This window comes from Hibiscus syriacus, unplaced genomic scaffold (genome assembly GCF_006381635.1).
Source record: "Hibiscus syriacus cultivar Baekdansim isolate YM2019G1 unplaced genomic scaffold, ASM638163v2 tig00112495_pilon, whole genome shotgun sequence".
Lineage (NCBI taxonomy): Eukaryota > Viridiplantae > Streptophyta > Magnoliopsida > Malvales > Malvaceae > Hibiscus > Hibiscus syriacus.
This window is the reverse complement of record NW_024063345.1, coordinates 444,411-466,534: the sequence shown is the minus strand read 5'-3', so window position 1 is coordinate 466,534 and position 22,124 is coordinate 444,411. Positions and strand designations below refer to the sequence as shown.

Sequence of the window (22,124 nt, the reverse complement as noted above, 5' to 3'; positions counted from 1 at the left end):
ATGCATGTTATACAAACGGCTTCTTGTAGCACGAAGTGCTGCTTTGTCTAATGAATTAGCATTTGATATATTAATGGTAGAGTTTTTAAACTTTAGCTTCATTAAATATGCTATTTGATATACTAAGGTTGAGTTTTTAAACTCCAAAAAGCATTGAGGAAGTGTAACTGATTTAGAAGCATCATTATTTCGTCATTTCTGATCAACCCATTGGACAAATAGGCATGGCATTAACCATGACCCCCTCCTGATAAAACTCTAATACCATTACAACCACAAAAGCTGACTTAACAAAATTGATGTGTCGTTTCTTTGATATACTTCTTATGAACCCATTGAATCACCAACACGTGCATGGATTTGGCTGATGCCATTGCCATATATATATATATATATATATATATATATATATATCGTTTGATTTATACCAATCTCCCATCAATCCATGGAAAGTGGAAATCAACTACCAACCCTAACATTTTACTCGGCCTACAGGAAAACAAAATACTCACTTGCATCGCTATTGATATGATGAGTTTACATGAAATAGGAATCACTTTTTGACTGACTCGGGTGACTCACTAGCTTTACTTGTCTTTACCCTTATAGCTTCTCTTGTCCTGATTTTCCAAACTGAAAATGTTGTTCGACTCGGTTTACTTCTACTCAATCACAAGCTGGCAAGGAACAAAGCTAACGGGACTACATCTGAAATGCCTAAAGAAAAATAACTACGCAGAACCATAATGACTACGTATGGAAGGAGACGAACATGCTTTAGGTATTCACGACTCACAGACTACATGCGCAAAACACTTGGTATTTGTCAGGCCAAAATCACACAAAAAGAACATGCCGAGATCCCCAGTGGGAGAAGAAACGAGGCCAAGCTTCATGAACAGCTACTTTGCTGCAGAAACTAGAGCAGATCTAGCTTGCGTGAAAGTAGCAATGAGTGATCCCAGTTGCAATTTATCATTGCACCCAAAACTCAAACGATACCTGCAAATGGTAAAACATACCGGTTGATGCCATTAGCTACTATCAGATATACATTCCACAATTCACACCCATTATACAATATCAGCTATGGTCTTGATTTGAAATACCAAAATAAATTATGTTCACAAATACAAATATAAATACAAACAGATATTTAATAAACATTTCTTTCATGATTCCAAAAACAAAGCCAACAGTTCTTTTTACAGGGATTGCATATCTACTAGTCAGTTATTCTTCAATCTACTATCTAATATGAAAGCCTATTTATATTGATAAGCATAGTTCTTTCCATAATCTGGCCCATATTTAAAGTGTTCAACAACTTCGCCAAAAAAAATTTCCAACGACCATCAAATAACCCGAGTAAAATGACTCTAAAACCTCATTAGGGTAAGAATACTCTAAATGGAATCCCAAAGCAAGCAATTCCTGATACTTGCAATAAAATAGTCTTAATCTATATGATAAATACAGCTTATTTACGAAATTGTTTCAAAAGTACTTTTCCCCTTAATTCTTTTGGTTCCTCTTTTATATTCATAACCAGTTTTATGATACATTCATTATTTAACATCTCAATATCTTGGCTTTATTTTTATCATTCAAAACATCAACCGTTTACCAATTGTTCATGTGTTGTGTTGTATGTGTGCGTATCTGAGTTGAGAGATAGCAGATATAAGTACTTACTCTATGGCTGCCAAGTCGTTAATTAACTGAACTCGAACATCTGAGGGCATTTTAATCTTAAAAACAAACCTGTTAAAAAGTGTACTGAATGAATATCAACCAAAAAAAATTTAAAGAGTAGCCTTTTAGGAGTTAAAAGAGACATGGCACTTACATAGTCAATTCCCTCACAATATCGATCAAGGCCAATCCTTTACTTGTCTTCGTTTCAGAAACTCCTACGGAGAGTTAATCACAGAATAAAGATTTGGTGTTAAAATGCAGATCTAAAGATGACAATTTTATTAACTGCATAACAAACAGAAAGATTGAGACAAGTACGTTTGAAACTCTCAGAAAATGATTCATTCAGAAGCCAGTATGATATTTGCTCAATGTCTTTAGGCAATGGATTTCCAGTACAGAGATACACTGCTTCTTCTGTAATCTTCAGAGAAGCCATGTGTGTTGACTGCATATAGCAAAGAAATTATTAACAATACTACTCTTGCACATTCATTAACACAACCACTTTAGAAATAATAGGCATCACACTCTCCAAAATCCCCCAGTATGGAAAATAAAGTACATTTATTCACGCACTTGAGGATTCAAGTCAGAGAGAAGTGTATAATTCCCAAGCTCAAGTGCCAGCTTTAAATCCCCTTCCCCAAGTGCGAAAAATATGTATCCTATACATTAAAACTAGTGTTGAGATCACCTGAAACAGAAATCACGTAACCTAACACATCAAGCACAAATTAGACGAGGCTACACTACCCCTCCAAAGAATAATGAGATCATACGGTAATGGAACATGACTTTTGCTACAAAGCAAAGAACATATCGATGCCAACCTGTCATTTGTCTGACACTCTGAATTTCTTAAACAAGTGACTATTATCGTAAACCAATTTACGCAAAAGCAATATATGAGCAAGTGGTTTAGATACCTGCAAAATGTTTAAAGCCTTTCTCATGTCACCATTGCTAAGCCGTACAAGTGCTGCCAAGCCACTATCAGTTACATCAAGCCTGGTCCAATAAAGCAAAAATTGCAACAGTAGTCAGGTGAAAGATTCAAAGATAAGACCTAAAGAACAGAAGGTAAATTCATATGAGATATGCTAAGGCACAGATTTTCACTTTTTAACAACTCTAACACAAGTCCAAATAGCTTGATAAAGCTATATCTTAAAACTTTAAATCTACAATGGTTTCATATTTATGCAAGCTTGAACCAAGCCTGAAAAGGCAAGCTCTAGCTTAACTAGTGGCAAAATTGAAAATGAACAGTTCTAGCTCAATTTGGAGCAGGACAATAATTGGAAGGTTAAAATTATGATGAGTTGGAAACTACAAAATGCATGAAAAAAATCATTTATAGGCCAACAAGCATTGGACTCATGTATTAAATGGGAACTGATCATGTGCAACTCAACTCATTTGCAGCCCTAGGAATGAAATAACATAGTGACCATCCAGAAAATCAAAATTTTATGATGTCTTTGAATTAAGTTAAAGCTGTAAAATTTTAACAATGCAAACAATGAGAATATATAAGAAGAAACTTTTAATGGGTTCTAGCATTGACAAAAAAGAACTACAGGTAAAAACTATAAACAGGAATTATCTTGCATTCTAGTAAGCTTGTAAACTATCAATATTTTAGCTGATTATCACCAATATAGAAACTCATTCCCACCTCTTTTCCACATAAAAGAGCACTTAAATTAGAAACACTTCACTCCAACCCAAAGTTTAGCACAACACAAATTAATGGCAAAGGAAACAGAATACTTACCCTTCAGCCTCGATAACATGCCTAAGACGCTCAGTGACATGAATAGGATCGAGAGGTGCAAATCTGAACCGAGTACATCTGGACTGTAGAGCTGGAATGATCTTGTTCACATGATTACAGATCAGTGCAAACCTAGTATTCTTTGTGTATTTCTCAATAACTGCAGACAATCACTAAAAATGTAATTACAAAAAGAAAGGGAAAAAGTAATAAAAACTTCCAATGAGATAATTCCGGTAAAAAAAACTATACCTCTACGCAGGGCAAATTGGGCATCCTTTGTCATAGCATCTGCCTCATCAAGTAAAATCAATTTTACGGATGACTTCGCCCTGCGAAAACCTCAATATTAATCAACAGGTTACCTTTGCAAAGCATTTATTCAAGCCCAAAGATAACAAAATGCTAAATTATGAACAATGTAGACGAAAATGCGAGCAATATCAGCGGCAATACAAGAGAATGACTGGATTTAAACAACCAAAAGCAACTTCTGCAGTTCCATTTTCATAAATAGCCAGTGGCGGTTATCCAGCTAATGCATAATATACAATTGCACACAATAAAAGGAATTTACCCAAATGAAAAGCTTTGGGTGCTAGCAAAATCTTGAATTTGTTGCCTGACAACATCAATTCCCCTATCATCAGAAGCATTCAACTCCAGAATCATATTATGATAATGTGCTCCATAAAGCTTCCGTGCAACAGCCAGAATGGTGGATGTTTTGCCTGTTCCAGGAGGACCATACAATAGAAGATGCGGCAATCTGTTCTCGCTTGTAAGCCTATCAACTAATTTACACCAACAAAAAGCGGAGTAAACAATTTGTAAAAACACACACACACACACACGAGTAAAATATCATCAAATTTCCTTCAATTGAGTAACGAAGCAGACCGATTACATTAACCTATTTCCTTTTACTAATGAACAGTTACGCAATAGTAATGAGAAAAAATTGAAATCTCGAACTCAGTTCCTGCCTTTCCTGGAATTCATTCCTTTTGTACCCTATAATCACAGTAAATCCTTAAATAGAAAAAAAATAAGTGGAAATACATTTTAAAAAACCCTAGGACAGATAGAAAATGAATTACTGGTATCAACGATATCGCGGTGAGCGGCTACGTCGGCGAGGGACTGAGGACGGTACTTCTCGACCCAGGGAGTGGCTTTGATATCGGTGGGTGTGACTACACTTTTGCCCTTGTTTAGCTTCTGTGAGCCATTTTGTTTCTGATGCTGGTCATCCTCGTCGATGTCCATCAGCGAAATTACTTCCGCCATAGCCGTTAAATTTCTTCTTCGCTTTGTCCCTTCTTATTACGGTGCTACAATCGTGGTCGTTCGATCTCCGCCATTCGACACGGTTTACGAGAAAATGGGGTTTCACTTCACTCGTTGTGATATTTTACGAGTCTCTGTCTTATGGCGCCAACCCTGTTTTTGAAGCGCTCTTTTTTCCGTTTTCTTAAGCCATGACCAAAACTCTCGGGAGAATCCACTCACTTGGACGGACAAGTTTATCTTCTCACTTAACTCCATTAGTCCATACGATAAACTATATGATTTGGTAAATTCAATGAAAATAATTTATTTTAGAATAATTTTATTTTTTTCAAAATTTAAATTTAAATTGTATATATTTTTATTTTATCTGTGTATTTTAAATTTAGTATCTTTTAAATCATATTTATCAAATGTAGTTATTAATTTTGAGAAAATACCAACATATGTTTAACAATTTAAGTTTAATATTTAATTTCATATAATAACAAAAAACCTTTGATATTTATTATTTTTTCAGTTACACCCTTAAAAGTTTTCTTTGAAAATTTAAATTATAATATTTTAGTTATATTCAAATAAATCTCCTTTAAATGATCAATTAACAGCCAACATTTATATAGACATGATGTAATAATATTAAAAGTATAATTAAATAAATAAACAAACATTAACTTTTTCTACTATCGTGCTTTTTGAATTCTCAATTTATAATTTATTTCATATTTAAATAAAATAACTAAAAATTATTAATTAATAATTAAACACAAAATTAACAAATTTCTATACTAATATTTTATAGCTCCAACATTCGTGAAATAAAAATTTATAAATATTTTATATAAAAATATTGTTTACACTTTCCATTTAGATAAATAAAAAGCAACATAAGAAAAAGCTTAATTATTACATAAATCTTAAAGCAGTACCATAATAAAGCATATATTTAAACTTAGAATTAGAAAAATAGTAAAATTTCAAATAAAGTATAATACTTATTCTAAATATGCGTTATATTTTTTCTTTGTCAAAATTAAATAATGTAAAATGACTAAAAAAATCTCAATTGCTAACTCGGAACAAATAAAATTATTACCATGCGTAGCATAGTGTCGTATACTACTCTGCTTGGTGATACTGAATTAATGGCAAAGAAAATGCTGAAATAAATAATGTCTTGAAACTACATTATTACGTACGAAATAACCTTAAAAGGGAAGACAGTGGAACTTGTTACCATCCCAGCAAAGCACGGATTATGCGCAGTATGCTACCACTGAGAAGAGCCTGCAACAATCTGAGCTTTCCACGTGTGTATGGCGGGTACCTCAGAGATGAATCACCGGAAAAACCTTTATACAGAACAGCCTTCTTATGGCTAAAAGCATCGAAGGAGAATTTTCCATGGTACGAACCCATTCCGCTCTCCCCAACTCCTCCGAATGGTAAATTGTGCTCAGCAAGCTGAAATATTAGTTGATTTGATCGACGTGAAGACTGGAATCTAAGGTGTATTTTAACTGATCCCGATAATTAACTAAAAGTAAAAGGAAAGTCCTTTACTCATGAATCCCAAATGGAAATCTACGTATAATTTCCGGCTGCCACAAACCATACAATGAATCGATGCTTTTGCCGGGGCAATGATGACCCTTTACATGAAATCTGATCCTCGCCTACTGATTACCCTAGAAGATTATTATCTCAACGATTGAATTCATTCTAACAGTTCCTTGGCTTGGACCAAATGATTTACCGAAAAAAGCAGTTTAAATCTAAGGGTAAACTACATCAGGTACTACCAAACTTTAGGCATTGTATCATTTATACCACTAAACTTTCAATTTTACCAATTACAGTGTTGAAATTTGATTTTCGTTTCAAATATACCATTGAACCGTTAAATAATTAACAACCGGACCAAAATGACAACATTTTGGTGAGGTGTCTAAGTCAGCTTCCGTCAACCACGTCATCGTGCCATTAACGATTTAATGGTTCAGTGGTATAATTGAAATGAAAATCAAAGTTTAGTGCTATAATTGACAAAATTGAAAGTTTAGTGGCATAAACGATACAATGCCTAAAGTTTGATGTATCTAATGTAGTTTACCCTAAATCTAATGTCACCAACTAATCACTGGCTTATAATTTCCTGGTGACATTCTTTAGGGTCTAACAAATTATTTTTCAAACCTAATTTCACAGTTACGCATTTCATGTTTTTCATATCGATTTAACCATAAGGATACAATCAATATGCTCCCTCATTAGCCAAATCAAGGGATCATTTGTATTCTATCCAATATCCGTGGAGATTGCCGCCAATTCCGAAGGTAATAATGTCTAAATGTAGATTGTATAACAATGCATGTATGTCTATACCGGTTCCATAAGTTGAAAGTATACTTACATGTACAGTAGTGTCATTGACGACTAAACCCCCGGCAGAGACCTCTGCAACGAACTCCTCTTTTAACTTGTTGTTATTGGTAAAAAGATATGCTGCTAGTGGCTTCGCTCCACAAGAATTTATCACATCAAAACTCTCTTCCAGTTTATCGACCTGTTATAAACCAACCACAAGAAAATCATGATGAATGACCCCTATTCAATCTCTATAAATGAAGAACAAGAGCACTAGTCCAATTATTCATTAAAACTTCCTCGACGCCATAAATAATTGGAGTTAGTTTCAGTCAGGTCATTTTCATGCAGAGAATTCATAAACCAAGTTATATTCTATATTTTGCTCGGACTCTTCAATTTGTTAAAATATGAGTACGGGGATATAACCCTCAAAGGATCCTTCAAATACATAGGAAAACTCAACAAAAAAAATTAACCATGCCCCTGCCAAATATATACCTGTACTCAAAACACATACCCCAGTCCGAGTTACATAGGCAATATCCTCAAGAAGATCTCTCTGTTCATATGTAGAACTTTTAATTTTTCCCTTGCAAACTTTCCAGAAAAATATTGCTTAGTCATTTCTTGTCTAATTATTCATGTTCCATTTGAAGCAAATGATATGCATTCTCTTTGCTCAATCAATAAAAAGAAAAGGTTTAAATCTTTACCATAATAATCGCATGGAACCAACAAAAAGTAAAAGAAATTGTAAAATAAATAGCAAAACATTTTGGTGCAATTGACACTTTAGTTCCTACCATGATAATCGGAAGCAACGGGCCAAATATCTCTTCCTTCATGATTAGAGAATTTATCGGGACATCAAGCAAGATAGTGGGAGCAATCTTCCTGTCATTGGAAGAAAGAAACGATCATCAACTATTAACAATATAAATTGTCCGGTGCACTTTAAATGAGAAGCAAAGCCCAGATTAGAACTGACAAGTTTGTTTCATCTTTCTGACCACCATGTGCAATCTTACTAGAAACCTTGTCCTCTTCCAAGAGTTTTGACAAGCGATCAAAGTGGTTAGGGTTCACTATGCGAGACAAGTCTTTTGATTCCAGTGGGTTTTTTCCATAAAATTGCTCCAATTCACATTTGAAAGAATCTACCTGCAGGGTAAAAATAGCTTGAGAAGAGCGATTGAAAACTAAATGGGTTACAACTTACAAATGTTAACATGTACGAGCAATATTACCAATTTCACAGCATAATCTTTTGTTGTAATAACATAATCAGGAGAAATACATGCTTGTCCATTATTACACCCCCACTTCCCTGCAATTATCCTCCTAGTTGCAACCTGAAACACACAAAGAAAAATGTAAGTCAATCAGAAAGAAAGTTGACATCATGGCAGAATTGAACACACTGCATACCTTTAAATCGATGCCTGAATCAACAATGACAGGTGACTTCCCTCCGAGCTCCAAAACAACTGGTGTTAAGTGCTTTGCGGCAGCTGCCATTACAATTCGCGCAACTCTTCCATTGCCTAAAAATTTAAAAGATGTTTTGACTCAGAACTTATAATCAGAACTGATATGACAATGACTAAAGCACTGATTAGCATACAGGGAAAATTAGAGGTTCTGGGAGAGCACCAAAAATTGGTCACAAGGGTTCAACTTGTTGAAAATCACTTTAAGACTTGAGTACATTTTACTTTCAAATCTCTAATCTAAAAACAGCATATCAGCAGAGTATCAAATAAATATGCCAAAGAAAACCCCTGAAAAATCCCCCCAAATCCTCTTCATTCTTATAAGATCCCAAAGTAAGAAACTTTTTAGAATCATTAGGCCAGCAAGACTTCCAATTTCCAATAAACTCTAGACCATTTCCAGTGCTTCATTATCCATAATCACCCTCAGGGAACACATTAGCTTGTCAAACTATGGACCATACAACTGTCTTCTATGTCCCCATGAAACACTCTTCTTCATCTGTCTAGCAATTCCCGAGGATAGGAAAAGGTTAAAACTGAAGTGAGATGTCAAAGAAAAGAGCCAATCAATAATGCCATAATGTTCTGCACTTCAGAATTTGAGGTCCCAAACCAGATCAAGGATGTTGGAGTTGATTTGGTCAAGCAGCCGGAAGTAACCACAAAACATAAATCCTAGAGAGAGAAATGATTGCCAAGAGAGTCTACTAAGTTTTATAAGAACACCTATTTACAAAAAAAAATATGAGTTATACGCCGCCCAACAACGAAGAATACTTAATTTTACCTCTAACACAGCTTCATCCACAGAGTGATCTAAACTATATAGAAGCTATAAAGAAATCTAAACTAAATGCTAAAACGGAAATCCTGTTAAATCATCAATACCACTTGCTCTTCCACGGAATTGAGCCTTAACACAACACAGCGAAAATATATGACTTCCAATCCTACCCAACTGTAATAGAGATTTACAATATCCAACAACCACTGCTACCACAAGCTTTTTGAAGCATTATGTACATATCACAGATGAAACTAAAATGCAGCTGTCCAAGAATGCTTAAGTAAGGCATAAAAGACTAAGCAAGAGAAGAAGGTAAATAGATGCAAATGTGCAAAGGACCTGTATAAAATATTTTGTCCCACTTTTGCTCCAGTAGTGCTGATGTTTGAGGAACTGCTCCTTCAACAACCTTAATGCAAGAGCCATCCAAATAACGAGCTACAAGCTTTGCAAGCAAGGATGATGAGGCTGGAGCTAGTTCTGATGGCTTTAAGACTATAGCATTACCAGCTGCAATAGCTCCAACCATTGGATCAAGAGATAATACTGAAAGAAGAGATACAAATATAGTCATATTCCAACATATTCCAGGAATTAAAAGGGAAAAAGGGACATAAAGGCATGATTTGAACAAGTTCATCTTGTGTTTAACATACAAAAAGGATAATTCCATGCTGAGATTACTAACACAACTCCCAATGGTTCAGATACAATTTCAGCAGATGAAGGAAATGTAGTCAATGAAGTTTTTGCCTGCAAAAAGGGGCAAGTTGATCATATTCAACTCTTTTAATGTCAAAAACGAAACCTTAATGAAAGCTTATGCCCGGTTTAGAGGTATCCAAAAGTTTTACATTTTCTGGCTTGATCCAATGCTTCATTTCCTTGAGTGCCAATTTGCATGAATTCTTTAACATTGCTATCTGCAGAGTAAACCATGTAAACATCATAAGAGTTGAATATGTACATAATGAGCTTACTAAATTCAGGAGACTAAATCCAAAAGGTATCATGTTTCATGAGGGACTTCTATAGAAGGAAAAAAAAGCGCTTACTAAATTCAGGAGGCTAAATATAAATAACTCCAATATTTGATGATTTTTCCATAGTTCTAGTTTCCTAAATATTATTGTGAGATATAGAGCTTAACTATCAGCTATGGTATGAAAGTTGAATTTAAAACAAAGATATCATGTATCATGAATTACACAAATTTAACAATAGTTCAGAACAATAGTCATCCAATACATTATTTTCCCCAAAATTACAGAGCCTAAAAATAAATAAGAGGCTCTGTAAAGCTCTTTATCTTCAGAAAAATTGACACTACCAAAGAACAATCATTTAGGAAACCTAAAAAGAGAATTTGCTTACCTTTCAACTTCATCAACTATTAAATCTAATTAATTTAAACACAGAAAGTTGACTTAAATGATGCATCTAACTAGCTTAAATTAAACACATCAGCTCCCAAAGTTAAATCCAGAGACTGAAAATGTACATTTAAGCACATGACTAAGATACTTTTGTAAGAGCCGCAACACCAATCATCAAATTATAACTACTCAAAATAGATAGCAAGATATATCTCTGTTTCTCTTCTCTCGTTTTTTCCCCCCAATTTCTGTCCAACCACCGACATGCATACCTACATTCAAATTCAATCACTACTTATTCTTAATCTTTCTCTCTACTAAATAAAGTTATACTCACTCAGCAACTATTCACCCCAAAGCAAAACTTATCCCCGCTTTCCAAAATTAATATTCTGAAGAATCTTCACAATGAAAGGGAAGTATTAGCTGGTACTGAAAAAGCGTGCCAGAAATGTAAAGAGCTCTTACTACAGTTACATCCTGTCAGCTGCAGATTTTAACAATGAGTGAGAACTGGATCAGCAATAAATATTCAAGCACTTAAGTTCTAACAGTTTCAAGTATTAAATAGCTCGAATTTTTTACCAAGTCTTGACACTGACCAACCATTTTCACGAAAAAGGAAATATTTGGCATGTCATAAATGCTATTCGGTTCCACCCAGATTTCAAACCTATCATCTATTTAGACACGTCTAAAAATTTTGCACCCAAAAGGAAAAATGGACCACTCCAAACCTCAAGTTCTAACCATTTTTATTCATGAATTTCAAGTTCTCACTGGAAGTTTGTGATGAAAGGTCGTCTCACAAACAAAATGATATATATATATATATATATATATATATATATATGTGTGTGTGTGTGTTTATATATTATAAATAATAAACCCCAAAGGAGAAAAAACAGGGAAGCAGACAAAATAAAAATAGCTTTAGTGACATTCTGCTTTGGAGGCCAGCAATTATTATTTATTAATACCGAAATTTAATTAAGAATACTAACACAAAATTTGATAATTGTGGGCACAGTGAAATCTTTTTATTTGCGACACATATTGCGAATCGAGAACAGCAATAGAGCCGACTTAGATCGGCCTATTTGTTCTTTTGTCTTTACTAATACCATGAATAACGATTCAGTTCATGAAATAAATTAAATTAAAACCTAGTCCGATAACAAAATCAAAGCAGATTCATTGAAATAATGATCGGATTAAAATTAATTAAAAAACTTTTACCTCGTAGATGGAAGATTCGAGTTCCGGCTTGGAAAGATCATCGCGAAGAGCGGAGACGATTTGCGGCTCGCTCTCTTCCATCATGTTCAACATGGCTATCAACTGAGATACTCTCCATTCGTAGCTTTTAGTTTTTCCAGCCACGAAGCTAGCTCGCAGCTTGTTCACCATCTGGTTCGCTGAATCCGTATCAAAAACCGCTTTGTCCTCCGATTTATTCCCCATTATTACCAAAATCGACAACGAAAATTACAATAATCAATGAAAAAAGATCCAAACTGTGAAGCTTCTTATTACAGTATACGTCGATTTCTTTCTTATAGTTTTGTTCGAATCTGCTTCCAGAACACGCCGGCGTCGTTGAAAAAGATTACCGTGTATCACCGTGCCACCGATAACAAAGGTTGAAGTTATGCCTTCAGAGTTTTATTGGCATCAACTCGGTTAAAAGATTATATAGTATAGATTTTATTATTATTGATTATTATTATAAATAATAAATTAATAATATTACAAAAGGTCAAATCAATAATTAACCCATTTGACTTTGGAAGTGTGCAAAAATAATAATAATAGTAATAATAATAATCTATTACTGTTCAAGAGGATACAATGACATTATCACGACTTTGGGAGAGCGGGTAAAACTAAAATATTTTTTCACATATTACTCCCACTAATTAATATATAGGGTAAATTACACAACAAAAATCATTGTATTATTATAGATAAATTTGTAATTTGATCATAGTATTTTAAAAATATGTAATTGAACAATTCTTTTTATTAGTTATAATAAGTAAGTATTTTTTATTAAATAAGTTTCGTACATTATTTTTTAATTATATTTAAGTGATTTGATTATTATAATTGATAATTAGAATGGTTTAATTATTATAATTAATAAATATAAAAATTTAATTATTAATAAAAGTCAGTATATATTATTATTACATAATAAATAAAATAATTTAATTATTATAATTGATAAATTGTTGTTTTTAATTTGCTTGTGGAGACTTCACTACCATGTATATTATAATAGTCTTATTTATAATTGCTAAAATATTAATATTATAAAAATGTAATATTTATATACTATACATAATAAAATATAATTATAATTATTCTAATAAGTGTACTGATTGAATTGTCAATTGTAATATTATAAATAAAAATTCTATAACGCTCGTAGTATGCATGATCACCGTTAACGATGAGCATCATTAAATTAATTTATAAAAAGTTAAATTATAAAGTATTAAACTTATAGTTATAAATTAGTTAAAACTCTAAATGTAATTTAATTAAAATACAATATTTATAAAGCATTAATTTTTAGGGTAAACTGTGTCATTGACCACCTAACTATTTATCATTTTACTTTAACCACTAATTTTTCAATTTTATCAATCGAGTCACCTAACTATTTAAATATTGTCAATCAATCCATCTTCCGTTAAATATTAACAGAGAATATGATGTGGCAGTTAATAAAATTTATATAATTACATAATTAGTCCTCATTACTTACACATTTTATTAATTTGGTCGTAACTTTTAATTAATTCAATCAATTTAGTCCTCAATTAGATGATGACATGTGTCACCATGTGATTGGTTTTTTTCTTAATATTTTTATTTAATTTAATAAAATTATCATCCAATCAAATGGTTCCATGTGTCACCAATTGAATGAATATAAAATAAATTTAATCAATAACTACTGCTGGTGGGGTTTGAACCCAAGACATGAAGAGAGAAAGCAAAAACGCTCCAACCACTGGGCTGCAAAATTCAAATGACAAACCTATCACAACATAATATATATAGTTAATGGCAATAAAAAGGGAAAAATTACCTAAAAAGAACTCCTACATGGAATAATTGAATAATATGATATATATATATATATATACAAATATAATGAAGATCTTCGTTAACTTAGAATTTTCCTGATTGTTGAAGGCTTATCGTAGTAAGCATTTTAACTTATGCATTGACTTGTTTATATACCAGTTAGAGTAAGAATTTTATATTTTATTATTTGTTCATTATATATTTGAAGAAACTTTTATGGAAAACTTGGTTTTATTGAATTAGTATATTTTAATATAAAGTTGTTAAATAAGATTAGAATCTAATCGACGTTATAATATTTTAAAATATAAGATATGATACATTTCAATTAAATAAAATTAGAATAATAAAGATAATTTATTAATTCAAAATATGTAAAATGATACATTTCAATTATAACATATTAAATTCACTTTTATTTTAATTTTTGCATTAAATGTTATTTAAAATATAAATAAGCATATTCATTTATTAATCAATTATAATATTTGTTGATATATATTTTATATTTTCATACTATTCAATTATTTCATGTTTGAGTACTTATAATGTCAATTGTTACCATTAACTATATTATAAATTATATAAATTATGTTCTATATAGTAGGAAATTTAGTGGTCTAGCTTAGAGGTTAGGGCGCTTAGTTTTTCAATTTGCTTCTCACGTTCAAACCACACTATCAATGGTTATTGATTTAAGATATTTTCCATTCATTCAATTGGTGACATGTGAAACCACTTGATTGAATGAAAAATTTATTAAATAAAAAATAATTAAAAAATCGAATAACATAGTGTCACATGTCACAATCGGATTAAATATTAAATTTATTGAATTAAATAAAAGTTATGATCAAATTAATAAAATGTTTAAGTAATAAGGACTAACCATGTAATTATATAAATTTTAGTAACTGCCACATCATCTTCTACGTTAATATTTGACGACAGATGACTTAAATTATAATATTTAAATAGTTAGGTGACTTGATTGACAAAATTAAAAAATCAGTGACTAAAGTAAAAAGGATAAATAGTTAAGTGGTCAATAGTATAGGGTATAGTTTATCTTAAAAACTAATGTTTTATAAATATTATATTTTAATTAATTTATATTTAGATTTTTAATTAGTTTATAATTATATGTTTAATACTTTATAATTTAACATTTTATAAATTAATTTAATGATGTTCATCATTAACTATACTAATTCGTGCTCGTTGAGCGTGTCAATATCATTTTATTATATATTATGTGTACTTTTCTATAAATAACTATTTTCTATAAATATATATTATGTAGTAAAATCAATCCTAGTAAAATATAATCTCATCTACTTTTTCTTAAAGCTATCAATTATTTATATTTTATGTCAACTAAAAATACGTATCATAAATAAAATATAACATGATAACAATGTCTTTTATCTTTCAAATTATTTTTAATATATTTAAAAGTTATTGTCATTTTTCTTAAATCACCAATTTTCGTGAAAAATACAGTTTTTCATATATACTTTATTTTTCCCCCCTTGGATTCATTTAGTTGAGAAAATAACGGGAAATTACGACAACCATTGCGTATGGCGTGTGATAAAAGAAAAGGAAAATGCAGAAAAGAATGAAATAGAAAATACTGTTTTTTTTATTATTATTAATGCTTATTTGAAGGAAGTGGAGGCATAATTTTGTGGTGAAACAGGATGATCAAATGGATAGTGAACGGATGTATTTTTTTTAAAAAAATAATTTTTTATAAATTTAAATATTTTAGTTTTTATTTATAATTTATATTTATATTTTTTTAAATTTTATAATTTTACACGTTAATTTTTTAGTACATATTTTTTAAAAAATTCTTACGTCCGTGACGTCACTGGTGACAAAAGTAGCCACCAAATCTCAACTATTGTTTGGTTGTTATGCTGAACTTTGAATTTGATTTACGTTCTAGCAACTAAAACTGAAAAGACATTGGGCTCTTGTTTCCAGAAGGAGATTGTTTAAACTCTTTATTATCTTTCTTTTAATTTATAAGGTAGTTTAAGTCCCGTTACTGCCTACTTATATAATAACTGCCTACTTATATAATAAGGTCGCATCTAAATTTATTTCTTTGTCATTTTCTGATGGCTTAACATAAAAGAATTGTCTAAATTATATCTTTTATTTATTCATGTGTTTAAACATTTTTTGGTCAAAGTAGATATCATTTTAGATGTTTATATCATTTTCAAAATTATATAAATGTAACACATGTCGTTTAATAATTTTTTTTACAACCGTTACTATTAGAACACTTAAAATAGTAATATTTATAACATTAAACATTTATATTTGACAAAAAATTAATTTAAACCCCTAAATAATAAAAAAAATATAATTTAAACACCTATTTTTATATTAAGTCTTATAAAAAATAGCTTTCACAATTAATTTCATATAGACCCTAACCATTATTTTCATTTCCATAATTTCTCTCTGAATGATCTCATCACTTCCATAATTTCTCCCTCAATGATCTCATTTCACATTGAAAAAAATATATTGTAAGTTTAATTATACTTTAATCCTTCATAATTAACTTTTATTTTCTTTAGATAAGTTCTAAATTTAATCCTAATTCTAATCATACTTAGAGAGTATAAGAAAGAGAATGAAATAGAGCGCTCTTAGAGAATTTAGAACTAAAAATTTAAAAGAATACGAGAAAATAAAAATGAAAAACTTGACTAATCAATCAAATGTATTTGCTCTTTTTTATTTTTGTTTTAATAGATTCAAATTCAAATATTAATAATAGAGAGACGAGTCACCTCTCTTATACATCATTGACCATCATTTGTAGAAATAATCATGTCCTTGTGACTCAATGGTCTAAACATTCTCTCTAATGAAACTAATGTTTTGTTAGTCAATAACTATCATCAATTTCAATTGATATTCATAGTTAATTATTTTTATATTTGATTTTTTTTCTTAATTTTTATATATAAACTTATTTCCAGATTAACTAAAAAAATTGTCAGGAGTCGTAACTTGCCTGTTATTCACCTATAAGAGTGAGTTCATGGATTTTAGTTCACTTGTTCGAACATTAAACTAAAATGAAACTAATGTTTTGTTAGTCAATAACTATCATCAATTTCAATTGATATTCATAGTTAATTATTTTTATATTTGATTTTTTTTCTTAATTTTTATATATAAACTTATTTCCAGATTAACTAAAAAAATTGTCAGGAGTCGTAACTTGCCTGTTATTCACCTATAAGAGTGAGTTCATGGATTTTAGTTCACTTGTTAGAACATTAAACTAAAATAATGATACGCTAATTACTAATAAAAAAAACAGATTGATTTAAAATTATGGTTGAAAAAAATCGATCTAACCTCAAAAGTTAAAGTTTTTAAATTTTATTGTGAAAAAACATTTTTAAGATGAAATTATATTTTTATCTTTAATTATTTATTTATAATTTACAACATAACATTTTAAAAAATATTTTATCTTTTTAATAACATTTTTAATAACAATATTAACAATTAAATTTTAAATTATATTTTTCAAAAATATTTTTAAAAATATTTTTTATAAGTGCTTTTAGTAACCCAAAAGTAATAAACAAAAAAATGTATAATTTCAAAATTAGTCCCAATGTTTATTAAAATAGTTATTTTACCTCATAGTCTATTTTTTGGAGCATTTTAGCCCTCCATATTTCATTTTAAGGCAAAAGGTTCTTAACATTTGATAGAATAATGACTTTGTTCCTTATTATTTTTTTCATGGCATTTTAGCGTTCAACGTTTCATTTTAACTTGATTAGTGCTCTTATTTTAAAGTATTAATCATATGTTAAGTAATAGCTTATTTACAAAGGAAACTTTTGGTCTCAAAATAAAACGTTAGATGTCAAAATGCTTCAAACAAAAAAGAATTGAGATCAAAACGATTAATTTGACAAATATTAGGGGATATTTTTGGCATTATGGTTAAAAAAAGTTCCGAAACAATAGGAGACCGTTAGACATGGCTGAGGCAACAATAGCATCACAGCTAAGTTTAATGCTTAAAGCTCCTCCCACTCTTTCATCGCCTTCACAGTCTCTATTGCAGCAGTTAAAGCCGATGGCTTCCTCTCTCCGAACCATCGCCTCTTTTCGTATCTTCTCTTATTCCTCCGCCGATCGACGTTCTCCCCGCGCTACCCCCTCTCTCCTTTCTTTCTCTTCCTCTCTCAAATCCCTCGCATTCTCTCTTCTCCCCTCTCCTTTATCTCGCCACCAGGTTCATCCTTTTCTTTATGTTTCTCTTTTGGATTTCTATATATTGTTTCGTTTTGAAAATAATTTGTGTATTTATTTATATTTATAGAGAGGATCAGCTGTAAATGTGTCCACTAACGGACGATTCAGCTCTGTAACAAGTCCGAAATGCGCTGCCTCGCTTACTGATCAGTTGAAAAGTGCTACAGAAGATATCCGACAGATTTTAAAATCCAAACACTGTCATCCTATTCTGGTATTGATCCCGTTTCACTTTGTTCATTGTTGAATGGATGTTATGTTTCTTTGAGTTTGAATTTTTTTACCGTAAAAATAATAGCACGATGGTTCATTTTGAAGACATTTTTTATTTTAGTGAAGTTTTGTTTCATATTTGAAGCAATGTACCAATACCATACTACCATAAGCTTACACAGTATAAAAATATATACAGCGATCTTCGGTTTTATGAGTAATCTCGGACTCGTTTTAGTTTCTTACGGAGGCATCGGAGTTTCAGGGGGGGAAAGGCTCAAAAGTTTTTCATGAATTGAGAAAAACTTCCATTTATTGTAGTATGATATTGATATATGCTCAATAGGTTCGTCTAGGATGGCATGACGCTGGTACCTACAACAAGAACGTTAAGGAATGGCCTCAAAGAAGTGGTGCAAATGGAAGTCTTAGGTTTGAAGTTGAGCTGAAATATAAATCCAATACGGGTAGCATATTAGCTCCTTCTTATAACGTAGAATTAGCTTAGTTAGTACTTGCTAGCGCTCTAGTCTCATTAGCTTATGTTTCAGGTCTTGTCAATGCATTGAAACTTATTCAGCCTATCAAGGACAAGTACCCTGCTGTATCTTACGCGGATTTGTTCCAGTTGGCTAGTGCTACTGCTATTGAGGTCATCCTTGCAATTATTCTTCAGTTTGTATTTTTTGTATCAATCCATTTTGTAGTCATTACACTGAGAATAAAGTTGACATTTCAGGAGGCTGGGGGACCTAGAATTCCCATGACATATGGAAGAGTTGATGCCCCTAGTCCTAACTACTGTCCTGAAGAGGGCAGACTACCTGGTAAATGAAACTTATATCAGTGCATGATTTTCTTATTATCAATGTAAATTCCGGGAAGATCATAGTGCGTCTGGTTTCCTAAATTAAGAAATATAAATAGAGACGTGGAAACCTTTTATCCAAAAAAAGAGAAACTCGAGCCATTGGCGGGAGATGGGCTGCTGTTTCTTGAACGGTTATCGTGAACTAGATTTCTAGGCGGGTCATTACATTGATGGCATCTACTGTATCTTCCTCCGCTGACAAATAGGCACTACCTGGTTTTCATCATCAACAGGATAGAACATATACTTGGGGGTGTCATTGTTCTAAAACTGGATAAAACCAACTGATCGGATCAGTTGAATTTGAAACTGGTGGCTTGTTTGGTTCAGCAACTATACACAAACCAGCTAATAATCCTACCATCAAAATCTGGAACCAGATTGTAATCAATAAGCTGTGAACCTTTAAGCTTTAGTTTCGTAAAGACCATAAAATTAAATCAAATGCGTTTTTTTGTTAATTATCAAATACTATGGTATTGTTTAGTTTACATTAAATTAGTAACATAAAAGAAAACCAAACCGTTTATTCCAACTGATTGTACTGAGAACTAGAGGTCTTACAGGCTTGAGCTTTGGCCCTGTTTTCTTTAACATTGCTATTAGTGCATCTCCAATTAATTTGGGCCTGTTTTACCTTGTTCCCTCATCGGCATTGATACATTATCTTCTACTTATGTTTAGAGACCTCTAAAAGTTATGAATTTTCTCTGTTGTTTAGCTGCTGGAGCCTCTTCACCTGCCGATCATATGCGGAAGGTTTTCTACCGAATGGGATTCAATGACAAGGTAAACTTATTTCAATATCCTTGGTTATTGTCTTTATCATGAGCACGCAATGATAATTATCATATGCAGGAAATAGTTGCATTATCTGGCGCACATACACTTGGGAGGGCCAGACCAGAACGTAGCAGTTGGGGTAAACCTGAAACCAAGTATACGGTATTTAAGCAATCTGTTTTGATGCTAAATAGGAAAAGTCTCTTTTTTGTGTGTGTGAGTAACTTGAATTGGCTCATTGTCATGTCCAAATCTTGATTGGGGATAGAGGTTTTGGGGCAAATGCTTAGCCTTATATAGCCTATTCTACTTACCTTAGAAGATGCAAAGTGCTTTATTTAGCAAATTACTATTCTTCAGAGAAGCAGTCTCGAGTCCCCCTATCCTGGATGCACTTGGCATCAATGGGTTAAGAACTGGTTACCCGCTATTTCTATTATAGTGCTTGATTGAAACCTATGGATACATGTGATCAATAAAAAGACACATAGAAAAGCAAGTGCGAGAAAGAAGCACCCATCTTTGCCTTATAGGTTTAAGCTGTCCTGTTTCCATTTTCCTATGGATCAGTATTAGGTTAGTGTGGCCAAGTTCCAGCATCAACCACTTCTACTTTGTTTTTCATACTGAACCATAAAGTTCTAGCTCGACCCGCTAAGAATTAAGATGGCTTTAAAAAATTTAAGTGTAAGTTTTTTATTGCCCCAGTAAAATTTAAATTGGATTTTCCATCTTGAATGGCAGAAAAATGGGCCGGGAGCACCGGGAGGACAATCCTGGACAGTGCAATGGTTGAAGTTTGACAATTCATACTTCAAGGTTTGAAATCGAAAGCACTTTGGCTTTTCAAGAAGAGACGTGAAAGCCTCTGATTCTCTTTTATCCGTACAAACAGGAGATCAAAGCTAAAAGTGATGAAGATCTGCTTGTGTTGCCAACTGATGCTGCTCTTTTTGAAGATCCCTCTTTCAAGGTAAGTAGACCGAGTTCAAACTAAGCCAGTAAGAATATATAAACAAAGTTTTGGCTGGGCATTACTCTCTTTGCAGGTATATGCCGAGAAATATGCAGAAGATCAAGAGACGTTCTTCAAGGATTTTGCAGAAGCCCACGCCAAACTTAGCAACCTTGGGGCTAAATTTGATCCTCCAGAGGTATGTTTGTGAAGGATGGTTGCATGCTTATTAACTAAGAAGACAGTTAAATTATTAGTAAAAGTTGCTACTTTGCTAGACTTCTATTCCTTGGGGGCCAAAGTTGCTACTTTGGTAGACAGTTAAATTCGATTGAACCAATTAAATCAAAAATCAAAAGTCTAAATTTAACTTAATTCATCATCGTCATTGTACATACAGCTACTGATTTCTAAAATCGATTGCATTTGATGATCAGGGCATTGTCTTAGATGCTGCACCATAGAAGTTTGTGGCCGCCAAGTACTCTGACATGAAAGGTTGTAACCATGAATAAATTATTTCATCTTCATCATAATATATCTACTGATTTCTAAAACTGATTGCATTTCCTTTTTTAATACATATTACATGTTGCATGAAGCAATCTTCTGAAGGAGATTTATACATGCGAAAACTGTTCATTTTGTCTCTTTCCCCCCATTTTATTGCAGGAATAAGAAAAAGAGAGAAGTTATTGATGTGGGGTCGTGTGTTATAACAATAGTTCGAGCTTTTGGAATTCTGAAAAATGAAGAGGAAAGAGAATAAAATTTTAATCGAAGTGGTTTGAAAACTAAGAGAATGGGAGATGTTAGATGCAATGAAGAAGAAGATTCAAGCAAGCATTTGGTGGAAGCCCCAGTGAGGCTCAACCAACCAACCAACAATACTGATGATCGTTGGTGCTTTGGCTATTTTGATCTCTCTTCTTATTAGTTAAAAGTTTATTATACCTTAATCCAGTATTAATTAAATTAATATCATTATAATAATAATAGTTTATTTTTTATCCAAAAATCATAATAATTAAATAACGTGAATTTGAACACGCAATTACCTATAGTAACAAATTATTTTGGAGAACATTTTATAGA

General features: G+C 31.9%; 2 protein-coding genes and 1 pseudogene across 2 annotated transcripts; 1 reads left to right on the top strand and 2 right to left on the bottom strand.

The window, feature by feature from the left end:
* Window positions 1-498: 498 nt before the first annotated feature.
* LOC120180390 (replication factor C subunit 5-like) lies at window positions 499-5,002 on the bottom strand. The gene is made up of 9 exons (XM_039185719.1): window positions 4,579-5,002; window positions 4,056-4,272; window positions 3,731-3,810; window positions 3,479-3,638; window positions 2,628-2,709; window positions 2,017-2,146; window positions 1,850-1,913; window positions 1,696-1,764; window positions 499-1,002 (listed from the first exon to the last, which is right to left on the bottom strand). Exons 1-9 carry the CDS (start codon window positions 4,766-4,768, stop codon window positions 903-905), a joined length of 1,092 nt encoding a protein of 363 aa, XP_039041650.1. The 5' UTR covers window positions 4,769-5,002; the 3' UTR covers window positions 499-902.
* Window positions 5,003-5,959: 957 nt separating this feature from the next.
* LOC120180352 (aldehyde dehydrogenase family 3 member H1-like) lies at window positions 5,960-12,447 on the bottom strand. The gene is made up of 10 exons (XM_039185693.1): window positions 12,037-12,447; window positions 10,276-10,344; window positions 10,078-10,174; window positions 9,761-9,967; window positions 8,567-8,682; window positions 8,386-8,490; window positions 8,127-8,299; window positions 7,942-8,032; window positions 7,182-7,334; window positions 5,960-6,232 (listed from the first exon to the last, which is right to left on the bottom strand). The coding sequence occupies exons 1-10, from the start codon at window positions 12,259-12,261 to the stop codon at window positions 6,002-6,004; spliced, it is 1,467 nt and encodes a 488-aa protein (XP_039041624.1). The 5' UTR covers window positions 12,262-12,447; the 3' UTR covers window positions 5,960-6,001.
* Window positions 12,448-17,929: 5,482 nt separating this feature from the next.
* On the top strand, window positions 17,930-21,544 carry LOC120180372 (annotated as a pseudogene).
* The last annotated feature ends 580 nt before the right edge of the window (window positions 21,545-22,124 follow it).

Bases quoted from the DNA above. Each gene is read 5' to 3' on its own strand.
- LOC120180352 (XM_039185693.1), bottom strand. From the start codon at position 12,261: ATGGGGAATAAATCGGAGGACAAAGCGGTTTTTGATACGGATTCAGCG. The intron at 9,968-10,077 runs GTATGTTAAACA...CTCTTCTTTCAG, and splicing joins AGCATGGAATTATCCTTTTT to TATTATCTCTTGATCCAATG. The intron at 8,491-8,566 runs GTATGCAGTGTG...TGTGTGTTTCAG, and splicing joins ATTCAGGCATCGATTTAAAG to GTTGCAACTAGGAGGATAAT.
- LOC120180390 (XM_039185719.1), bottom strand. From the start codon at position 4,768: ATGGCGGAAGTAATTTCGCTGATGGACATCGACGAGGATGACCAGCAT. The intron at 4,273-4,578 runs GTAATTCATTTT...GGTGTAAATTAG, and splicing joins CCGCGATATCGTTGATACCA to TTGATAGGCTTACAAGCGAG. The intron at 3,811-4,055 runs GTAAATTCCTTT...AGGTTTTCGCAG, and splicing joins ACCCAAAGCTTTTCATTTGG to GGCGAAGTCATCCGTAAAAT.